The sequence below is a fragment of the Schistosoma mansoni genome, chromosome 4, assembly GCF_000237925.1.
Source record: "Schistosoma mansoni strain Puerto Rico chromosome 4, complete genome".
Classification (NCBI taxonomy): Eukaryota; Metazoa; Platyhelminthes; class Trematoda; order Strigeidida; family Schistosomatidae; genus Schistosoma; species Schistosoma mansoni.
Window position 1 is genome coordinate 15,920,424 of NC_031498.1, and position 24,541 is coordinate 15,944,964.

A 24,541-nucleotide genomic window follows, 5' to 3' on the forward strand; every position below is an offset into this window, starting at 1 on the left:
AATTGACTCACGCTTTCAACTATGAAAAATTAATTAACTGATAAAAAATAATTATGAATACTTTTTCTATTCATACAGGTCTAATTTATTAGTGAACGGATAAAGTGAGAGACCAGGATGGGCAAAATGATGAAAATAGTCAGTCGGTTGCAACGTAGGACCAGGCACATATATGCATCGGTCCAAGTTGCCATACCTCGTTAGCATAACAAGATGAACACCGGATGAAAATAGTAGTAACTGTCAAAAAACATATTAACCAGAATAGCAGTGATAATAATAATAATAATAATAATAATAGTTAAAGATGGCATTAGAAGACAAAAGTATCTGGATGCTTACGTAGGTAAGGAGTCAAACGTTTTCGCAAATTACGTCAAAATAATGGGGCTAGTTACATTAACCATAAATTATAAATGAAAATTTGACTGAGAAGAACAATGAATGTGTTATTATAATTAAATAAATATATGATCAGAAAAAAAACAAAAGTTTAAATACTCTTTGAAAACAAGGAAAGAAAGGAAGAGAAGCGTAACAGTGGATCGGTTACCGTGACAATGCAGATAAACTGTGGGTAGAGACGACGTACAGCTGATGCATATGCATAACGTAGAAGTCTACCATCATTTTGTCTATATTTTTAAAACATAGCCTTCATCAGTAATTGACATTGAGAGAAGTGGTTGACGACAACTAATAATAGTATCCGACATCTCGGCTACCATGACCTCAAACAAAATCTAAATCTACTATTAAAGCGCAACAGCACACTTTAATTGATATAATTTATATGTTTTATAAACGATTAAGGAATGAACGTCAATCTACAGATAAAAACAGGTTGACACAAAATGAAGAGGGAACCTTTAGGAAACATTACTTAAAAAGACATGATTCATAAATTGTTTGAATTGAATACTGATACTGAAATGGCTGTTAATTATGTGAAGAACAAACGGATGCAAAAATGACAGATGATATCGTTTTAAAGTCCAGTATTATTGGCTGAATATATACTCTAATAGTCATAACTGTTGTAAGCAAATAGTTATTATAAGTAATGTTTAAAAAGCAAACTCATCGAGCAAGTGGAATAATTAAAACATCATGTATATTTTAGGGTAACAGATATCACATCATTGCCATAGAGGGTTTATGAAACAGTCTCATCACTAGTTATATAGATTGTTATTTCACATATCTTAGCGTTCACTTCATAATACAAACCATTTTGAAAATAATTAGAACAATTTCAACTTGATTAAATAGTGTTACAATGTAACTTATATCAAAATTCGAAAATGAACTCATCAAACTACAGGGTTGATGAACCCACAAGTAAGGAAGGATGCCACTACAACATTATTGGTATTGATAACTTTATTCAAATAAACACACGCACATACATTTTAATCAATTAAAGACTTGAAAAATCTAGTAGAAATAGAGAATAATTATTCAACTTACCAAACGCTTTGAACAATACAAGATAATGTGGCTCACAGTATGGATTGCCTTCCCATACACTGTATTTGCCCAAGCTGTAAAAAGTTTTCAACAATAAAGAATGAGTGAAAAAACAAGTTGTGCCTAGATGCAAAATCTAAGCAGCAAGCATAATTTAGAACAATATGGCAATTGATAAATAATTAACGCCAATTACTGACATGGATTTTGTAAATATATAACAAAAATAATTAAGTATATACAGTATCTGACATGCAAACAGAGATAACTTATTAAATATGTTGTGCGCGATTAACTAACTAGCTACAATGCTGAATGGTCAATTTGTTTCAACTTCGAAACAGGTATGTGTATATGTATTTCGAAAAACGTCATACAATCATCAATAAACATTTACCTTTAATCATTGTATGTCTTATGTATATATTATTGCTTTGATTGTTACTGATGGCCTAATTATGTTGCGTACATAATTCACAAAGCTCATTGATACGCTTATGTATAATTAAATCCAATAGGCAAAGTCGGTGAGTTAGAAGCCAAAAATTTATGCTCATGTCCGTTATAACTAATCAACGTGAATTATCTAAAAATTTCCAGAGACTGGTGCTTGGTTATAAGCTCAAATGTGTACCTTAGTACAAGTCAGAGACGTCACCAGTCAGGCAACCAAGCCTTTCTTTAGAACCGGGTCAATTATATAAATCTATTATCATATTTAGTTCCTAGATTTAGAAAAACATTCGGTTTACCAAATAGTTTGATAATTCATTGTTTATGACAGTTTACATCACTATATTTGAAAAATGTTCTTTCCACAACTTCCAAAGTTTAAAAGCTGATTTTCTTTCGCGCAAAATACGTATTCATCAGTTCAAGTAGGCACCACTACAATGTTCACTTTTCACTGTTAAGGTCTTATTACGATGACAGAATATTTGTTAATTCACATTTATGATTGAACCAACGTGCAATGAACATGTTTTAGTATATGATATAATTTGTGTTTAAAAGTTTGTATTGTATAATAAATTCAGTATTTCAACTTATTCCTATCATTATTCTTCAGTGATGTAGCTGCACGAACACATTGACTAGAAATATTTTGGATAAACGTTAACCCTTAAACCTCAAAAGGACATGTGAAGATTGGGTGAAACACATCTGAAATTAAATACCATTTATGAACTACAGTTGTTGATTCTTTAACAGCGTTATTTGATAAAAATCTTTTAAATATTACTACACAAACTGTGTTATATTTGTGTGCAAGTCTGATAGATGAAACTATTTTTAGACTAATTGTAGATATTATTGATATGAAGCAAGCTTATCCAGGGTAAGTTTATCTCGTACTCTGAAATAGAGAGAATAAATTCTTGTTGAACTGAATTAGAGAAAAGAATACGATATGTTTTGATGAATAATAGTATTAGAGCTATCAATTTATCTCGACAGAACTATGAAATGAATCAAGGTTTTCATCAAATATAACGAACCGTTTTTAACATCTTTGTGAATCAAGTCAAACCAGCTGTCGTATATGTATATCTCTAATTGGCATCGAAGATTTTTTTATATATTTGAGTGGAAAGCTGGTTGAAATGAGGCATGACATTAATTGATAAAATTTATTCAAATATTATCCCGAATATGCGAGAAAGAAATCAGCATAGTCTAGTAATTGCATTGTGCAACATTCAGTACAAATATATAACCGTTGGAGTTTATCAGTTTTAATTATATCGTTGTTAATTTTAAGTGATGGAATTATCAATTATTATTACTGCCAACACTGTGATCTTCGGTACAACTTGAGTAATTGTCACAAATCATAAAGCATTTGAATGATAAGCAGCTTTATGTAATGTACAAACATATTCATACACACACATATCATAATCGACAATAATGATGACTGTCAAAATAGCTTGACAATAAAGCAGTGTGTAGTAATATTATTATAATGGTTAATATTACTACTTATAAGATGAACAGAAAGTAGAATATGCATTACATAAATTTATGGAGAAATTTAATGATCTCACATGCAATCGATATAATTAGTTAGTTACACATGCTACATACATACCTAATGTAATTAATTCTCCTTTTTTTCAAGTATATAACTCTTCTTTAAAATCTGCTTCTATTTAGGTATTTGTGTGCGCTAGTTTGAAAGTGTCCACCTTGACCCTATGCATATATATACATTGATATGTGAATGCGCACAGAACTTTATTGCTTTAACTTAGTAATTAGAACATGAAATGAGTAATAAATTTCTAAATATATTAGAAAATGGTCTTTGCAATTGAACTGTAGAATATATCAATATTAAAGTACACATTTTCTATCATTTAAATGACATTAAAACTAGTTAATAAAATTAATAAAATACATTCATTCTATCTAATCATATATATATATATATATATATATATATATATATATATTAGTGTTGGAAATGAGTTGTGTGCCATGCACTTTTTCAAAATCAACTTATCTATCTACCTAGTCATCATCATTATCATCATCACCAACACAGCTGAAATGTATAATTAAAGTGGCGATTTAGGGAAATATGTACATTTATATTGTAAAATGTCTTTACAAAAGAACAAACAAACAACAATTATCACATTTAATCGCGCTTTACTAAGTTAAATTCCTTGGATTTACCAGTATCAATGCACCATGTCATTGCAAATAATTTGACCTTAATTACCTTAATTAGATAATGAATGCTGTAAAGTACATTTATGGCTATTTGTTGAAATGAAACCAATTCAATCTTAAAAGTAACTAACACATTACGAAAATGATAATAAATCCATACAAAACTCAACTTCTTTCTGTATTTACTATCAGATTCTTGACATAAACGGAATAGTGAAAAAACTAAAGCAATCGTATCTAAAGATATACATATGGTTGTATCTTAAATGATATGGTTTGGAAAAAAGTTAGGAGCCGACAAACCGAAAAGTGGAATCAGTTCACGAAGTCAATGACTACTGGACTTAGCCATGTTCATAGGTTCAGACTCTATGATTAGGGTGGTGTGATTACCGTAACCAACGGTTGGAGACTGGGTGACATAGTTCAGAATCGGTTGGAACGGCTCCAATGCATTATATTACCAGTTAGTTCAACTTTTAAATGTAATAAACGATATATATCCACTCAAACAACTCATGTACCAACAAAGACTTATAGAATTCTATTCAGTAGTAATAATACACAAAAATAAATCACAAACTATTTCAACTGATGTTAGTTTTAAACATTTATAACATAGTGGTCACTGATGAGGTGCTTGAGAAAGTGGTCAGTGAAACAAGCGGCGAACATTAATATGTAACAAATAATTAAAAGAAGAGGTATTAAGTATCTACATTTTACCTTTCCATGAAGTAGATTACTCGTAAGCTTTAAATACTATTTCTTCCTGATCTCCATCGTCTGCTTGCCCTGCTGAATTATTTACTAACAAAGAATACTGAAAGGATCTGGTCAAGAAACATTCCTAAAACTAAAACAGCTCCTATCGTCAAACATTCTACATAAAAAACTATGGTTCAGCCCTCCCAATTTTGAGAAAGCTATTGCCCACGCTGAACGATCACTGACAACGACCAAAATTAACTATAGTTAGATAGAGAAGGAAGCTCTCTCCATTATCTTTGCTGTGAAGAAGTTTCACAAGATGCTATTCGGCAGACGGTTTATGTTATTAACAGACCACAAACTGCTACTTACAGTTTTTGGATCTAAGAAGGGAATCTGTGTTTATACAGCAAATCGTGTACAACGATGGAAAACTACACTGCTGGGCTATGATTTCAAGATAAAATATCAATCGATAAAGGATTTCGGATAAGCAGATGCCCTCTCGAGATTAATTGGTTCCCATATAAAACAAGAAGCGGAGGTAAGGTAAGTAGACCTACAAACGAATATCGGATGGCTACTCGCAGCTTCCAGGTGGGCGAAAGAGTACTTATCAAGTCTTATCAAGGTAACAGAAAATGGGAACCAGGTATTATTGAACGTCGGATTGGAAAAGTACTGTATTTAGAGTCCGGAGAAGTGTCAAGAATTGTATAAGATATGTCAATCAAATTCCAAGGAATGGTAGAACAATGATTACATAAAGCCGACTTCCGTTTCCGATGCTCGTGGATTCATCTCGAAAAAGCCCTAAGGAGAACAAAAGCAGATATAAAAGACGAAAAGGCAGAACAGTACAGCCTTCAAGAAGAACCACAAGAGGAATGCGGTAACCAAGTTTTAAGTGGACATAAGCAGAAATTCACAAAAAAGAAACTTTGAAGAGGACGGCCCCCGATGAACTCAAGGAAGCTCTGGAAGGGCTGAAAGCATTTCATCCAACCATCTTTCGGAAGAACACTCCACAATCTCGACGTGTAGCTTCCAGATTAGACAAATGCTAAAAGCCACTGCATGAGGATTGAGTGACTGTAATAATGATTTCGCTTTTACTAAAAACTATAAATACCTAAGTGTTTTATACCACATTTGACACTGTTTAGAATAAGATTCCTCCCCACTGGTCTTCTGCCTTCTAACTTGCGACTTGGAGGGTTTTAGAGTTTGAGTGCTCAAGTTGTACGCGGTATAGAAAGAATACAAGCTCTAGACATAACACTATGTTTCATCATTCAAATATGTGTACATTTCAGTGTATAGCGGGGATTCTCGGAAAATATGCGAGAATTCAGGGTAATTTTGATTACAAACAAAAATCAGTTGCGAAACAAAAAAGTAGTAAGCAGTGAACAGTTTTGTACATATCTGATATTCTGTATTAGTGCACACACAACTCTAAACGGAATAGAAACTGTGAGATACAAGTCTTACAGGTGTACATTTCTGAGAGTGTGCCCAAATTAAGACAAAACCTTCAACTGATGTCAGTTTATTATGTAAACTAATAATGGATAAAAACATATATCACACGATCCACAGTGAGATACGGAATTCCATAAATCGTTTAAAGGTGTGGTGAATATCATTAAAAAGATCGCTTGTAAGTAGTATATAGAGGAAAGTGGCGTCGAAGCTGTCACGGTCGTAAGACTGAGACAAGAGATCAGATTGCAGGAAACATTGCAAGATGCAAGTGGATGATCGAAGGCTATGTATACATACTATAGTTGCACTGTAATTTATCATAATAAACATTCCTTTTGCCCATTGCCTCGTTCTATATTTGGTGTCGCTGCCAAGAATCAGGGGGAAAATGCCGTGACCAGAGTCGTTTGAAGATGAAGACATGAAGAGCTATCTGAGCCAGTTCTAGGACATAGAAGCGCTGGTTGTTGCGTAGTAGCAGTGAGTGAAGGTGACAGTCTTGGGGACACAAGTGTGCAGCAGGGCAAAGGAGGCTTCCGACGCTGTCGCTCCTGATGATGGAGAGGAATCACGGGACATCCTCGTTTCTCGGGTGCTGACGGAGTCTGAAGGTCTGGCTTAGCAGTAGGCAGTATTACAGAAGTTTCAAGTTACGCATCTTGCGCCAGACCGAGACCTACTTGTATTGACATCTACGCCAACTAACTTGCTTCAACGTGCATTACATGCACTGGAAGGGGAATCGAAAGAATAGTTGCTGGCATTTTAATTCCCAGAGTGTTCCCGGGATGATAGGCCAACAGCTTTGGGTGGCGAATGTCGCACAGCCAAAGGACATCCAGAAAATGGCTAGAGCAGCTTTACAACTGACGAGTTCGGCTGTGTCAACAGTAACGAACGAATACAAGACGCCAGTCTCCGTGGAGGGGCTAATTGAAGGATATACGATAATAAGTAACAGAAGTTCTCAACCACTGGAAAAGAATTTTTAGTGATCATCTGGGTGGTAGACAAATGGAAATCGTATATACTTGGTCGACAATTCCACTACAATGGGTAAAACAACAAAAGACCCTTGGAGGAAATTATCATGACAGACGTTGCGCGTACAGAAGCATGGTTTTACGATTGGTCAAATAATGAGAGAAAATATGGTTGCAGATAATCTAATGCGACCAGAGAACGATGGCGATTTACCCGAAGTGGTCTTCGGAGTCAACACAGTGCAGTTGGATCCAGGAACAATTGTTCATTGTCAGGATCCCAATTCAAAGCTCAAGGCAGAGAGATGAGCGCTAGCCGAAAGGGCTGACGCTAATACACCGAACCTAACCAGAATGTAACCACACTTCTCAACCAGATAGATCGGTTAAGTCTAAATGCTTCAGGAACGCTAACTTGGAGAGGAGACGACGGGAGCTAAGTAGCGGTAATCACGAGACAATTACGCTGTGAGGTGATCGATGAATGCCACCAAACGGCTCATGCAGGTGTTAGGAGAACAACCAGCCTCTCACGAAAAAGTCTATAGCGGCCAAGGCTGAAGGGGGACGTGAAGATATATGTACTTGCCTGTTCCTAAGACCAATTAATGAATGGAGATCAGTGCATAAGCATGCCTCTGCTGCCCATTCCTGAGGCAACCGTGAGAGGTCTACGGTCAGTAGACATTATGGGACCGTTTCCACGAGCATCTAACGGGAATCAGTACCTGTTGGTGATGATGGAGCACGCTACACGATGGTTGAACATGGTTGCCATTCCTGACCAACAAGGAAGAACAGTGGCGGAGGTAGTAATTCGACATGTTGTAGCGGACCATGAAGTTCCGAAAATGATATTGACAGGCCACAGTTAATGTTTTGATAGCTATGAAATTACATCCTGCCTAGGCCAGCTGGGGATCAAGAGGATCTGAACAAATATATATCATCTATAGGTTCACGGGCCAACAAAACAAAGTGATCACAAATTGAAGAAATGGCTGTGAGTAAACGGAGGTATCTGGGAGACGGAACAACCATGGATATAACTAGCATATTATGCCTCAGTCCAAGGAACTATCAGAAAGTTGTCTTGGTGATCGATGATGTTGCCCCCAAATACCCTGGTACGGCCGAGAGTGGGGAGAGTCCGCTCTCCCTCTCGAAATGCTCTCATATGGCCACGAGAATATATAGCCTCTGTCAGGGAAGTCCTACTCACTGCCTTCTCGTGACACCGGTGTTGTTTACAAAATTGAGAGGACGAAAGGCGAATGTCCGGCACTTTAACCGGGTTGCTGGACACGGAGAGTTCACCTAGGGGAGTTGGAAAACCCTGATTCCAAACCAATGGTGAACATGGGCTCCAGGATCCTGAAGGAAAAAATGGCGTATGAACCAATCGTTGGTCACCGGCTACCATGGGACTGCATCTCCTCACGATGCTCCACTGCCTTGTGGACTAGACCTTCAGGTCAAAGGCTCGGGGTGTGGCCCCCTAAGAAAACCACCTGCTTCAGTTTGGGCACCTGGGCAGTATCACAGCCCTCACACAAATCAAATGCGATTTGTGAGGCGCATATTTATCTGGTGCTTCCTTGTACCAATATTTGTGTTTAAATAAATAATAAATAAATAATCAATGTACGGCAGACGATCATCAAGTACTAAACAGTTATTTTAGTAAACTTCAGGTGGGTCAGTTTGATAGACAAAACTAATGTCAATATTCAAAATAGTCACCACTGCCTAGGAATTTATACTAACCATTAAGTAATGGTATATGCATACATGGTTAGTGATTCCACTCGACTATCCAAGTCGAAGTTTGGGGAGGAGAGGGTTTCAAAGATGCAACTCACTTATCAATAGTCATTTGTTCTAAACATTAAGTTAACACTGCAACAAAAAATTTGAAACTCAACTACCTGGAAGTCTTTAAATAAAATCTTATGAGAATAATCAACAAGAATGAATAGTAATTACTATTATTTGAGAATAAATTACCTTAGAACACGATGACATTGATGACACTTGAAACAGGTTTTATGATAAACTCGACCAATAGTCTGTAAAGCTTCTAAAGGATAGACCACCTCTGCACAAGCATGACACCTTGGCTGTTCAATTGATTCTCTCGTTGGAAGCTAAAATAAAACAATAATCTTTATGTATATACAAATTATTCAATTATTCAACAAACTATATAGAACCAGGGAGATGAAAATTAACGAAGCATAAAAGAGTAGAACTAAATGACCAAAAAAAAAAGAATAAAGGCAAACAAAGAACGAGCAATGGAAAGTAAAATTATATGATGTCATGACTGAAATAAAAAATGAAGAACTTTATTTTCACGGTATTCCTGCTTCAAAGTCAACTGGTAGATATTTTTCATCAAATCCAATGCATATCATATACGCATGCACAGAAAAATTCATGATTAATTCATCATCATAAAGGCAAGCTAAAAATTAGGATATAAGTTGTTAGAGAAACTCAACTCATATGATACAATTTTATAAGAATATATATACATATACCTGTTAAACCATAGACTTGACTGAAACAAGAGTAAACATATTGAATAAATCTACTATACACTTAAATATCGTTAATTTAAACATGTTAATTAACATGGAAATAAGAAAAATATTAAAATAAGAATTCAAATAAATATTTCAGTAAATTAGAAATGAACTTTGAATATAAATAAAAACAAATGATAATTAATTAGTTGTTTTGATTACCGTCATCGACGTACTACTATTCATGTAAATATTTTTATCCATTTTGGAACCCTGTATGAAACAAAATTGTAGTTCATATAAAGATATGTTAACAATTAAATTTATTTGGTAGTATATTTATTAATACTAATGTGGAAATATTCATGTCTTTAGCAGTCCTTTTTCGTATTGTATCGATGGGATTAAGAAAAACATTGCTTCAACTCAAAATGTTCCTATAATATTACATCACTTTAGATAATTTTAATTGGTTTTATAGTTGTAAGGTATTTTCAGTAATAAGTGATTGTGTATAAGAAAAGAAAACAATAGATATGCTAACTAATTTAATCTGTAAAATATTTGTAAATTTGAAAAAAAAGGAATTCTAGCAATTGTACACAAAATGTAAGAAATAAAACGTAAAAGAGTATTCAGAGAAGAAAATTTTCTTTTCGACGAAATCATTTACTTACGCTGTACATTCGCATATATAGTCATATAGAAAATATATGTCTACAGGAGTAAATGATTTCGTTGAAAAGAAAATTTTCTTCACTGAATACTCTTTTTCTTATTCAATGACATTATGAGTTATTTTAATTAAATAAAACGTAATTAATTAAAGTAAATTATCATTTAAACATTGAAGTATGGATTACTTTGTACAAATAGACTCGAACACACGAACAATGACTGGGCATGGTATAGTAATTACCTAGAATGAAGGTTACCAGTGTCAATTACTTTGATCTTTTTATTCTTCAAAGTATCATTGATTCGTAAAACAATAATTTTATTACTGAAGTCTTCGGTCAGTCAGTCAGTTACAACGTAGAACTTCGTACCTACATACATCAGTTCGAGTTGCCATACCACATTATCACAGAGATGAAGTTGTCGATTCAAATCCCATATTGGTAGAAGTAGTAAGAGTATAAGTATTATGTGAAAGATAAGGGTTTGAAGATGTTATCGAAGGAGTATAATACAGTGAAATAAATTTGGAAAGAGAAAAATGATAGAGACATGAAGAATTCAGAAGATTAGAATTTGGTAGAACACAAAGAGTGGATGTACCTTCGCCATTGCAAACGATTTTGAGCCATATCATTCAAGGTCTCTAACCATCGATTGCTATCATCTTGCGAATCCCAACCAGGTAGTTTACACCTACCAACACGGCCCAGTCCACTTGTCAGCGACTTCATGGATTTATGCCATGTTTTGGTATGGCCGCCCATAGCTTTCTTCCAACCTATTCGTACACCATAAAGCATTGCACGTCGGGGCAGTCGGTGGTTGGGCATACGTAACACATGTCCCAGCCATCTCAACTGAAGCCTTCACTGATAATTAACTTTGAGTGAAGACAATATAAACATTTTTTAACATTTACGTTTACACTGTATAGCAACATTAGTTTCGCCGATAAGTTAATAGGTCTTGAGTACAACCTCAAGTAAGCAGTCAATAGAACACATTATTTAATTTTTTGACTGTAAGCAATTTAAAAGACTTGGTCAATTTATACTCTGAAAATTTCCTAACCACAGTTATGAGCACTTAAAACTATTCATTCCTCTGTAAATATCAACAAAGTGTATTGAGTTAAAAAAAGAACAAATTCGTAATTAAGTACCAGTTCGTGTAATCATATTTGTGTGCATCGTGATGATAACTACCAGGTCGCTCAAACCAAACTAGATGAAACCTAAGGTTTAAGCTTCAAACCAATGATCAATAACCAATAGACCACTGTTCTCCAACTAATTTATTTTTATGTTACATGCATTCAACATACATTAAGTTTATATGTAGCTCATCTAATTTCGCTTTGAAATGAAATTGATTGTCATGAATCAGTATTCTTTTCATTGACATCCTCTCCAGGTTACAAAGCTTTCAATATAGCACTTATGACCGACTTCTTGAAATGAAACTTCAAAAATAGATGGTGTTAGCATTATATAATTAACAATGAGTTTTGTCTTCGTTGGATTGATTGATTTTTCTATTGAGTACTGTGTGAATAAATTCTACAACTTCCTGTTGGTGAACATATTCCCGTATATTTCGGTCACTACCACCATGTTTGTATTCCGTTTGATACATTTCGTTTGATTTTTTATGCTTGACTGCAGTTCGACTACAATCAGAATCTTAATAGTTCCAGTATTTTAGTCGAAATTAAGCCTATTATTGATCACATCCATCGATAATAAAACCGATGGGTGTATATTAGGTCATGGAACTGTCGATTGTTATTGCCTTTAAAGTGTAGCTAATTATTCAAAGATTCGCTTTTAAAGTAACTAAGTAGTTGGATGATTTAGCATCCACCTAACTCAACTGAGTGTTTATGTAAAAAACCAATCTTATAGGAAGAACAGTACTACTAATATATATTAGCGACATTTATTGGCATACACCAACGATACACATGCTCTTTTACATAGATATAAATCTATGCATCATTATAAAGCCAAGGTTACAGACACCTCTGTTTAAAACAGCCATTTAGGATTGACTGTTATAACACTAGTTAACCAAGATTATTTTCAAGAAACAAATAACAAATTGAGTTAATTTTAAATTTGCCAACAGAAACGAATTTACATGATGAAAAGGGTGTTACACTGGCGCCATTATATTTGCATGACAAAAGATAGAAAAAAAACCCAAAAAACTACAGATGACGGACAATAAGTGTTAGGCACACATAACATTGTAAAAATGGTGGCCAATTTGATGGGAATATTTCAAGATAAGAGAGCGACAAAAGCACTAAATAAAAAAGCATAAACTTCTGATGAGAATGAGGAGTTGAAAAATACCTACACTGTAGTGTATTCACCAGACGTATTAGTAACAGAAAAAAATAGTAGTAATTAAATATTTTACAAATTATCATTAATAACTTGTGAAGTAAACCGATATTAGCCAAGAACTAAGAGCGAACCCACAATAGTAATATTATTATTACTATTAGTAATATTATTAGCAGTATATATATATATATATATGAGCCCACCAGTTGGCTACTTCGCCAATTGTTTAGTGGGTAACAAAAAAGCATATGTCCCGACTACTTGTCAGTTACATCATGGATAAATAAACGAGTGATAAGATGTTGATACACGACTAACTGGTCACTAATTATGCAGCATAAATCAAAATCCTGTAGGAAGCGATAGATAGAAAAAGAATAGATTATGCATATCACCACATTATATCACGACAACTTGAAAATATTAACAAATCGATTCCAATTCAATGCATTAGGCACAAGCTATGACGAAACCTAAAGGTCCTCGACTCGATCACTGATGTGACCGAATATACGGACCTCTGAGGAGTCTCTTACTAAAACGAAAGATCTGTTCAGTGCTCCCTGATTTTGAATGGTTGTCCAAATAAGTGTCAGTCTGTGACGAAAACCACCTCTTCATATGCTTGATCTTCATAAAAAGTAGTCGTAAATACAACCAAACCTGAAACACTAGTTAGTTGGCATTCGGGTCAGTGATATCACCTTTTTCCTGAACATCTCTTTAAGGTTCAACTATAAGAATCTACTGCTAAATAGGTACTATAATTTTACAAACTCAGGACTTTAACAGATTCATCAACAAATACTTTTCCCGATGTCTTATAATAATTGGCTAGTAAAATTCTCATCACAATTCAATAGAAATCTGGATAAACGGAGTTTATTGATTGAAAACAATCGAGTAAAATAGTTCAGCTGGAAAACAGAAGTAATTAATTACTTCAGTTACTCAATAATATCAAAAAGTAGACCTATTTCATTGACAATATACTAAATTGATTCATTATTTTCATAAAACAAGTATAATCAAGAAAATTAAGCTGGATCAGTAATTGATTAATTAGCACGACAGAGAATACAATATACTAATAATTTTACACCTGATGAAAAGCAGTCAGTGGTATAGCGAAAATGGTTAGTTGTAAATGATGGTTGTGTTATGTAGTTCTTACAAAAATAATTAAGCCTGATCAGATTTTCAAGTTTTGGCGAATTAGGTGTTAGATGGCTGTTAGTTAACAATGCAAAAGTTGCGTTGATTGAAAGCACAACGATTAAAAGGCCAATATAGAACGTGAAATTTACGCCAGTGTTGCACACCACATCGATTGAACTTACTATCAAAGATGGACAAGTACGCCATCTTGTACGATCCTCTAAATTATCATCGGATACAATATTCATTTTAACCAAACTTTCAGAATCACAATAATTACGCATCGGCTGAGATTGATGTTTTAAATTCTCTACATTTATATGTTGTTCCTCAGTAATAAATCGTTCTAGTGGTATGGTTCGTAGACGAGTTTCACTAGGTAATTGGTGATTTGTTCCATTGTTCAAATCTTCAAATTCTTCTATTTCGACGGCTTTATTGTAATAATTATAACCAATACCTAACTAAGAAATTGAATTTAAGGACAGAAGCGATAACGATTATAATGACAATTTTTACTTGTTCTTCTAGTTAATTAAGACCTTACAAAATATGGATGCCTATAAACTCATAGCGATAACAGTTGATATTGTGAATAACAAAACTTTTATGGACATTTTTTGGCAAAACATGATGCTAATCAATTACTAAACAAAACTTACTAATCAGTATTTCAAATATTTCTTTTGTTAGTAGTCATTTGTTAAACATTAGTTTACAAATTGTAGAACACAAACTATCTAGACTCAAATTTATGAACGACATTTGACGTTGAAGAAATGTAACCACTTATTTGATTCAAAATAAGGTCAGGAAATAGTATCAACTGTTGGCGTTTTCATAACGACCTGACATCAGCTTTAGTACAGTCATGGCATGTAGCTATATGAATGTGATGAATTTCGCACAGAATTCCAACAGGCGGTATTTGATTTGCTCGTCTATAGACTATAGTCTCGCTCGAAGAATGTTGTCTACTAATTGAAGTACCAAAATTGGCTAACATGACATAAAAATCTTTAAAAGTGAACCAAATAGAGATCAAATTCGATCAGAAATTTCATATGCAACTCAATAACCATATACGCATACCCATGCAGTAGGCTATAAAATATCTTTACTGATAAAGTATAGCTAAGTAAACTTTACTAAGTAGGAACAAACCAATGACTTTCTGGTTATCTAGTTAAACACAATATCACAAGATCAGCAAAATATACCAAATGCTTTAATTGAATGTAACTTTGCTTAACGTGTTATTAGATAATTGAATCAAATGTAGATAGCGATGAACTAAGATGATTTCATCCAAGATTGGTCGCCATCATTAAAACAAACCAAATATTACATTGTTTAAATATTCAAAAGTACAAAGCGCATATAAAAAGCTACAAAACATTCGAGGTAGGTGTATAACAATACTTCCACACATACATGCGATACACTCATTAAATAATTTTATTGGCTAATAAACCAATATTCATTAATTAACCTAATTTTAAATAAGAGGACCGTAAAAATACCAAACTGGGTTTATTACCTATATATATATATATATATATATATATATATATATATATATATATATACATGATTCACATGTGGGTACGGCTAATATGTAAATATATCACTAAATATTAAAACAATAACCATGAGCTTATAATGTTGCTTCATTATTTTACTAGTTATAAAAAAAGTGGACGTTTATGTAATTTTTAAGTATATTCTAGAAAATTAGATTTTCGGAGAGTTTCATCAAGCCTAATTTAACCGTATGAGCACGGTTTTAAGATTTAGAGTTGAGATCGAATTTTCAGGATACGAGGTATCATCCAATGAGAATTATGTATTTGAACTTACTCTAAATTATTTAAGGTGAGCAATAATGATTCCATTCACTCTCTCACTGTCCCTCTCTTTACATATTCATTATACGCACTTGTGTTTTTGTGAATTGACTTACAAATTATCTCTTCTTTTCATAAGTAAGAATAAGTGCGTAACTAATCAGTGATATTCCAAAGTAGGTATATTTTTCGAATTCATGAGAATAACTCTGCGGCACTTAATAAGTAGATAATACTAAATTTATTAAATTATAAAGGGTTAATTGTTGTTTTTTGTTGAAATATTTCTGAATAAATATAAGAACTAGAAAAGACATGCAGACGATCGATTAATAGAATGAGGTGTGATGTTGTTTATTCGAGTAATGACTTGCTAATTAAGAAAAGAACTTATTTGGAAGAGAAATTCAGTAGATGTCAAACATTAAACAAGTAACACAAACAAACAATAATCCAACACTTTTCATTTAAATTCATATCGATATGACTGACAGAATATATAATAATACCAGAATATTGTGCAATAGATTATGTAACGGTATTTAAAGTTGTAGTGTGGTATGTGCTATTGATGTCAACATATATAAGTAGTATGTATCACCGATTGAAAGTGAAACGCCTGGCGGCGGAAGGTTAAGAAGATAGAAGAAAAGAGAACGAGAATGTAGAATGATTGCTGTGGAAACGAAGGAAAAATCAAGTCTGAGACGATTGATTAACATTTTGCAAATGAATTATTTATTGTATGGTTCTCAGATTTTATTAAGACATTCTGTAATTTTGTATTCAAATACATTCGATTGTCCCCACTTGTGTTCTCATTCACTACAGCAGGAGTTGGAAATAAATGAATAAGGAAAACAGAACAACAATAGATTTGATATAGTTTTGATGTTAAGTCTGTCATTAGTTAGTAGAAAATAAAGGATTAATTTATAGGAACGATAGATATTTATTTGAAACTACTAAATCTATGACCTTTAATCGTTGTTATTTGAATGTGGCTCGAAATCAAATGAATAAACCTGTACTTATTAAATGAAAACAATATTCGAGATAGTAGGATGTACCTAAATAAATGGCAAGGTTTTAGAATGGGCTTGACTGTTTTGATTGATACAAGTTTAGAATCTTGTCAGTTAACTAACGATATTGTTCAAAAAGACACATTAGTCACCGAAATAGGAGAAATTGAATCAACTTGACAGTAATTTAACATCAAGAATATTAATCTATAAATTGATAAGAGTCGGAAAAAATTACCAAATGGAATTCTTGTGTAATCAGGAATTTGTAAAAGCTATGGGGTCACATAACCCATTCTTCTGGACAATAAACCGGTGGATAGTCACTAATTGATATACGATTTATGTAGTGCAATCCTAGTGGCGAGTTTCAGCGACTCAGTAAGTAGATTGCTGTGTATACGTAAACCGAACACCTCAGTCAAAAAAGGTTCTTAATCCTAATAACCAATTAACAGTGAGTGGATTATTCGAGAATGAAGTTAAAGACAGATACCCACAAATGATTTATGTATGCTACGAATTTACTGAAATTAAAAGCATAGTTCAACAAAATGAAAAGTATTTATTTATGCATTTATCCATCAATGACATAAGTGGAACTCTTTGAAACTTTAATAAATGTACGTTATGAACATGCGATCTAGGAACTGAGCTCAATGTTACACATACGACTCTGCACTCACAGTATTTGCATTACTATTGTAATTTTGAAAAAGAAACCACCTTGAATATACTTTTTAAGCACGTGCTAATAAAAGTAGTAGTACTTGATTTTTCTTAAAGTTTGAAATCATACACACACTCCGCTACACACACACGCGCAGTAGTTTACCATGAATTCATGAAGCATTTTACAGCACCATCAAAATGTGAGCACACAGGAGAAGCGGCGGTGGACTGATCAATACTTATACATTGGTAGGTACATTAATAAATAATCTGTCGGTCAATATTAATCGCGAATTTTAGTTCTTGATAACACTACATATTAAAATAACATGAAGTTTAAGTAGTTTGTCTACCTAAATTACTTGAAAAGGAAATAATGAAACATATTTAGATTAAGTATAGGTGGGAAATACCACAATCATTTGAAGTACTTAAAAATCACCACACTTGTGCATGTAAAGTTTAGGTTTGCTATATAGTAAAGCGAACTAAATATGACATGAAAAATATAATAAATAGCTTTAATGACTTATACGCATTCAGAACAGTTATTTGGTGAATAACAATTAGAAAAACACCTAAACTACAACTATTATATGGAATATAGAGCTTTAGTTGAAGCCATTCAGTGTATTGCTAGATAAATTAATATATGGGATACTTTAAATGATACTAGCATGAGTCTCAGTCCCCAGATGAATAGTAGGTTGAGTATACATTTCAATACAAAGATATATAAAAATTAAATTGACTGTGTTTTACAACAGTAAGTCAATCAATCGTGAATAACATAGGGCATAGGAACAAACGTTCAATGACCAAGTTACTACAAATCATATCAACGACATACAACAAATTCCACAAAATCGAAAGAATGGTCAATAAATACTAGCAGATGAAATAACATGAAAATTCAATATGTAGAGAAAATTTGGAGAATGAAATTTTTATTTCCGTGTAGTCGATTTTGAGCGATACAACCTAAGATCTCCCCACCCCCAATTGTAGGTAACGAAAAACACGTAAATAATAATCCTGAAACCTCCATAAGCTTACACATCACAAATACAAATTAATGATTCAATGGACTAATAATCACTCTCAGCTAAATTCTAACTATTATGATGCACAGAATAGAGTAACGAGTTAGATATTTCGGTATGTGTAATACGTGTGTCAATCGTTAAACGCTCAAGACCTCACCAACCAACCAACTCATGATACCAATCTAGTAGTTGCCACACTAGCCTTCCCCTCTCACCAGGTTACAGAATTAGCAGTTTCGTCACAGAGGCAATCGTTGGAAGACAACGATAACAAAAGTACTTGCAACTCAGTATGTCTTCTACCTTCATGAGTAAAGAGATAAATTCAAGGCATGAACAAAGAATTACAATCGAGTTAACGAATATTCCTCTGTTTAATACATATTCATTTATTTTCATATTATCACAAAGTAAATATTAATATATAAGAACTTTCGTCTAAATTATAACGAATAGGGCCCCCAAATGCCCTGGTACGGCCGAGAGTGGGGAGAGTCCGCTCTCCCTCTCGAAATGCTCTCATATGGCCACGCGAATATATAGCCTCTGTCAGGGAAGTCCTACTCACTGCCTTCTCGTGACACCGGTGTTGTTTACAAAATTGAGAGGACGAAAGGCGAATGTCCGGCACTTTAACCGGGTTGCTGGACACGGAGAGTTCACCTAGGGGAGTTGGAAAACCCTGATTTCAAACCAATGGTGAACATGGGCTCCAGGATCCTGAAGGAAAAAATGGCGTATGAACCAATCATTGGTCACCGGCTACCATGGGACTGCATCTCCTCACGATGCTCCACTGCCTTGTGGACTAGACCTTCAGGTCAAAGGCTCGGGGTGTGGCCCCCTAAGAAAACCACCTGCTTCAGTTTGGGCACCTGGGCAGTATCACAGCCCTCACACAAATCAAATGCGATTTGTGAGGCGCATATTTATCTGGTGCTTCCTTGTACCAATATTTATGTGTTTAAATAAAATAAATAGTTTTACAGTATTTGGGCACCAAGTGGATGTGAGACATTAAATGGGAAGAATATATTTGCAAAATCTCAGCGAATGAATTTGAAGAAAATCCAACGTTTCGCCTGGCAATCTGGTCCAAGCTTTTCCAAGGAAATATTAATGTTTATACAACCTTCTTATTTGCATTTTCATAGCTTAAACTTATCTTAATCACATCTAGTCACATATTATCACTATTATTATATCACCTGCCAACCTTTTAAATAAATACATTCAATATCCATCCCTACTTACTAATTCGTACCGAATTCATATTATTCTACATAGTACGTGATTTCTAATTTGTAATTACATCATTATCTCTCTCACCCCATGTTAACCATTTTTATTCTGATCACTAATCTCACAATTTCATTTAACGAATAAACTTAATCAAGTCAACACTTTATATTAATCATCCAAATATTAACGAATTGATTTTATATTACAAACAATTTTTAGACGATGTATTTTGACTTAAACCTGGTCACATTTTGGGGTTATTAATTTGGATATACAATTGTAGAATTTGAAGAGAAATTATTTTTTTTAAAAAAAAAAGAGAATAGTCATCGTCCATATATTTGTTGTGTAGGGAAAACTGATTAGCACTCACGTCTAGATCATTAAATGGTTAATCAGTCAGATTAGTGAATGTATATAACGTGACATAGATGTATAAACAATACATGAAAAGTGTATTTAGAGATTGGTTGAAGTTAGACATTAAACACCGTTGAATGTCGGCTCAGTGGTCTAGAGGTTAAGCGCTCGCGCGCGAAACTGATGGGTTCTGAGTTCAGATCTCGAGAGGCGCGATCGTGAATGCGCACTGCTGAGGAATCCCACAATAGGACGAAACGACCGTCCAGTGCTTCCAGGTTTTCTATAGAGGTCTAGCTTCAATTGAGTCATGATTTCAACTATGAGATTGAAAATGGTTTGTACAAACAGCCGTTGGATCATTTCAACCAACATTATCTTTAACGTTATGAAGCTAACTAGCCAATCGTGGATGAGCACAAATGAGAAGTTCCGTACCAGGACGAAACGACCGCTCAATGCTCCCGTGTTTTCAACGGTGATCTAACAATGATCGGTTCATGATTTAAAAGAAAATTAATATGATTGATATTGCAATGATTCTCAGTAAGTTAGCGTTTTCGAGATCCAAATATCTTTACTTGATTATGGTATCATTGCTTCACCCTATATTATCTCACTAACAATGCTTATATAAGTAGACGAAAAAAGCAGAAAGAAATTGAGTGATACACCTATACGATGACTATTTCGATGATGAAAATAGGAGGTAGGACGGGGGTTGTTGGTAAACATTAGTGAATAGAAGAAAATCAACTACAATCTTCAAAAAAATTTAAACTGTCAACCCACAGAAAATCAATATTACTTAAATCTAACAAGCAATAGACAGATAGATTTAGAATAAAGGATAGATATAAAGAAACAACAAGCGACTTGGTAAAATATATGCATTGGTCCTCCGTCGTCAAGTGATATATTAGCACATCAAGAAAAGAAATTAAATAACTAGGGCGGGAGAAACAGCGTGACTAAATGTCGATTCTAACACATTTATAATTCGCAACGAATGTTGTAAATAATTTTTAAAAAAAAACATTATCGCTATTGCCATACTATCAAGCTGTCTGCTAAATAAGATGTAATTGCTGATGTAATTTGACTCAAAATTGATCGATGCATAGACTGGTTTGATTGATTTGCATATTTGATACAGGGGTTGATTAGTAAAGTGAAGAATTGAAATTCAATTGAGGTCTAAGTTGTTTATCGTATCACATCAACTAATTGACCACAAGACCTGTAGCTGGAATGCCGAACACCTACACTACTGGATATCTAATTGGTTTCAATAACCAGACAAATCTACCAATATTGAAGCCTAAACAAATACAGACGGTAAAATAGGATAGTATTTTTGCTTTTTAGATTAACTCAATTACAGAAATCTAGGAATATTGAAGCTGAAAATAAGGATTTCTGGAAAATACGAAGATCAATAATAATATATGTAGGTACTCCATTAATCAGATTTAAAATGAACAAATAAATACACATAATTGTTCCTGGATTTTACGGGGCATTTCCGAAAAGTCCTGAAGAAAATACTTTGATTAACATAATTACAATCGTTATCTTTAGGATTAAAAATTATCAGTTTAGTATAGTTATTTGAAGTGTATGAGTTTGAATATGCACAATTCATTATAAAAGAATGTAAAATACAGAGATGAGCAACATGTGAAGTGGGGAAAACCACTAAAAGTACCACGGTCCAAACTGATTTTAGCCACATTATTACAAGATCTACGATTCAATCCAGTTCCAAATGATAAGTGAAGACTGATGATAACTAGGATAACACAGTTATAAAGTGATAGCCAACTATTATTGAGTTCTCTGAGCTAGGTGATTTCATCATGAAGCTTTCTTTCTCTCTCTAGACAATATCATCAGCACATACTTCAGGTAGAAATGATCTATAAGGACTCTCCACAAGTTACTAGCAGCCTGTGGGGAGTCCTTATAGATCATTTCTACCTGAAGTATGTGCTGATGATATTGTCTAGAGAGAGAAAGAAAGCTTCATGATGAAATCACCTAGCTCAGAGAACTCGATTTAAATAAAATCATCCTCCTGAGCCACATTTCATCTCCATCATTTTTGACTTCAGATTGTTCAGCAGATTATATCAATTTGTTAGCAAGAATTACTTTCAACGTCACTATAAACTTGCTTGATGTAAGTTTGTTGTACGTGAAACCATGCTAATTATAAGCGGTAGTAATTGCAAAAAAAAGAAAATATAGGAAAATAAACGTGATCAGTCAAAACATTCATACTTTAGAATCAAATTGTTTTTTTGCATATTCTTCATGAGGATTATAAACTTCTAAATTTTCTTGAATCAAATTGTCCATTTCTGTATTATGATTTGCAGTATTTACAGGAGTCACTGTAGTAGGTGTAATTACAGGTGTATGACGAACGACTGTGGCCTAATTAATTAAAATGAGAGGAGATAGAGAATATACAGGATAATAAAGCGTTACTCAATATTATTCAACTTACCTAACAGAAAGAAAGGCTTTCGTAAACAAAGCGGAAGTATGGTAGTAAAAATAAACACCTCATGTACAATCTTCCCTTTAATTAGTCTTAAAATGTTATGTTTGAATTTCTTGGATCATAGTGACTAGGTAAAAAAATTCTGGGATCAGCAGGAAGTAATTAAGCTCATCTGTGAGTATGCATACGTGTGTATCACTGAAGATATTTCTTAGGAATGGCCTCCTTGCATATAGAACGCATTTAATTTTAATGCTCGTGCTAAGCCACTAAAAGTATATTCATCAGTAAAACTGATGTGCTCAAACATAAAGCTTAAGTCTTTTTGTAGAATAGCAGCAACCCATGTTGATGATGATAAGTGTTAACAAGTAAAAAAAAAATATAACTCCAAAATTTAGTACTAATTACCTTTAAATACGGAATATGGTAGTGAAAATACCGTAAAGTTGTTAAAGAATCCCAGTAAATTCAGTGGAAAGGACGTCATATAATATTATGAATTAACACTTGGAGCTCTATATGAAATATATTCGTTATCTATTCAGTGAGTATCACGTAATTTGACTGAGTTCTTACATATCACTTTAAGACTAAGCGAACGGAAAACCAACTTCTGTAGTTGGAGGTAGTCAGCAAGAAGCTCTAGACATAAATTTTATATTAGTCGCCACTCGTCAGCAAGGTGTAATCTATAATCTTTAATCCTGAGAGAACTAATGGTCGCTGTGAGATTTGGACCCGGAACAACCAGCCCAACAGTATGAGATGTTCCCACTGAGCCTTCCGGGTCATGGGTGACCTACTGAAAGGTTGAGGTGCTTATAACTGAATGATTTTTGAGAAACGAACAATGTCCTGTTCGTCGAAATCGTTATTGCTGATTGAATTCTACCAATTAAGTTGTGATGTATTTTACCTGTTAAAAAAATACTTACATAAGAATCTTCTACCCAATGATCCAATGGTTGCGGGTGGATTTCGATTTCACATGCAATATCGTTTTCATCGATCGTTGTTACATCGGAAGCTAAAACACAAGATAAAATAGAATAAAATTCTCAAATACTGTTATGAAATTGGACATATCTCATCGTTTTGGATAAATTACAAACCGAAATCAAATTATGATTAACAAATTTATGGTTGGTCGTATTCAAGCTAAATGTTCTGAAATGTGATCATCAACAAAACAACTGGTTTCATTGTTTTTAAATTGTCAACCACCTTGTCTATATGCTGAAAATCAATTTACCTGTCAAGCTATTTTTAGACCATTACTACTGCGATGATTTCAATCTCATTATTCAACTTGTTATGTTAATTTGGTATAGGGACTTTGGCCGATGCACATTTGTGCCAGGCCGAATCGAAGTTTACAATTAAAGAGCAGAAGAATAATGACAATAACATGTGTGCAAAAACAACAACGACAAGATGATTATTCCCGTGTGAGACAATCAGTCAAATTGCAGAACTGGTACAATATAGAAAAAAAAATTACGAAATATAGTATGAAGCTCAATTTATAAAAACACCAAGTAATATTAAAACACCGAATTTCCATTATGTGTACGAACAATATTTACACATAAAAGAGCAGAGATTAATATTAGATTACTGTCAATATATTACCAAGGCAAATTACTTACTCGAAGAAGATCTTGATTCCATTCGTACGCACTGTGATTTGTTATGAAATTTTTGAAAAGAAAATAAATTAGCAGTAAAGTTGGATTACTAGGTAAGTAGTGAATGGTATTAAATGATACTGAAAACCAGACATTTGAT

At 33.7% G+C, this 24,541-nt stretch overlaps 1 protein-coding gene across 1 annotated transcript in view; it reads right to left on the minus strand.

The window, feature by feature from the left end:
- Smp_153990 (hypothetical protein) overlaps positions 1-24,541 on the minus strand; it is a gene marked incomplete at both ends in the record, with an annotated part of 58,932 nt that overhangs the window by 28,658 nt on the left and 5,733 nt on the right. Inside the window, 5 exons of the mRNA XM_018796972.1 lie at positions 1,471-1,544; positions 9,339-9,478; positions 22,525-22,680; positions 23,689-23,780; positions 24,403-24,433. Of these exons, the coding sequence (XP_018652060.1) occupies positions 1,471-1,544; positions 9,339-9,478; positions 22,525-22,680; positions 23,689-23,780; positions 24,403-24,433 (493 nt within the window). The remainder of the gene's footprint in view (positions 1-1,470; positions 1,545-9,338; positions 9,479-22,524; positions 22,681-23,688; positions 23,781-24,402; positions 24,434-24,541) is intronic.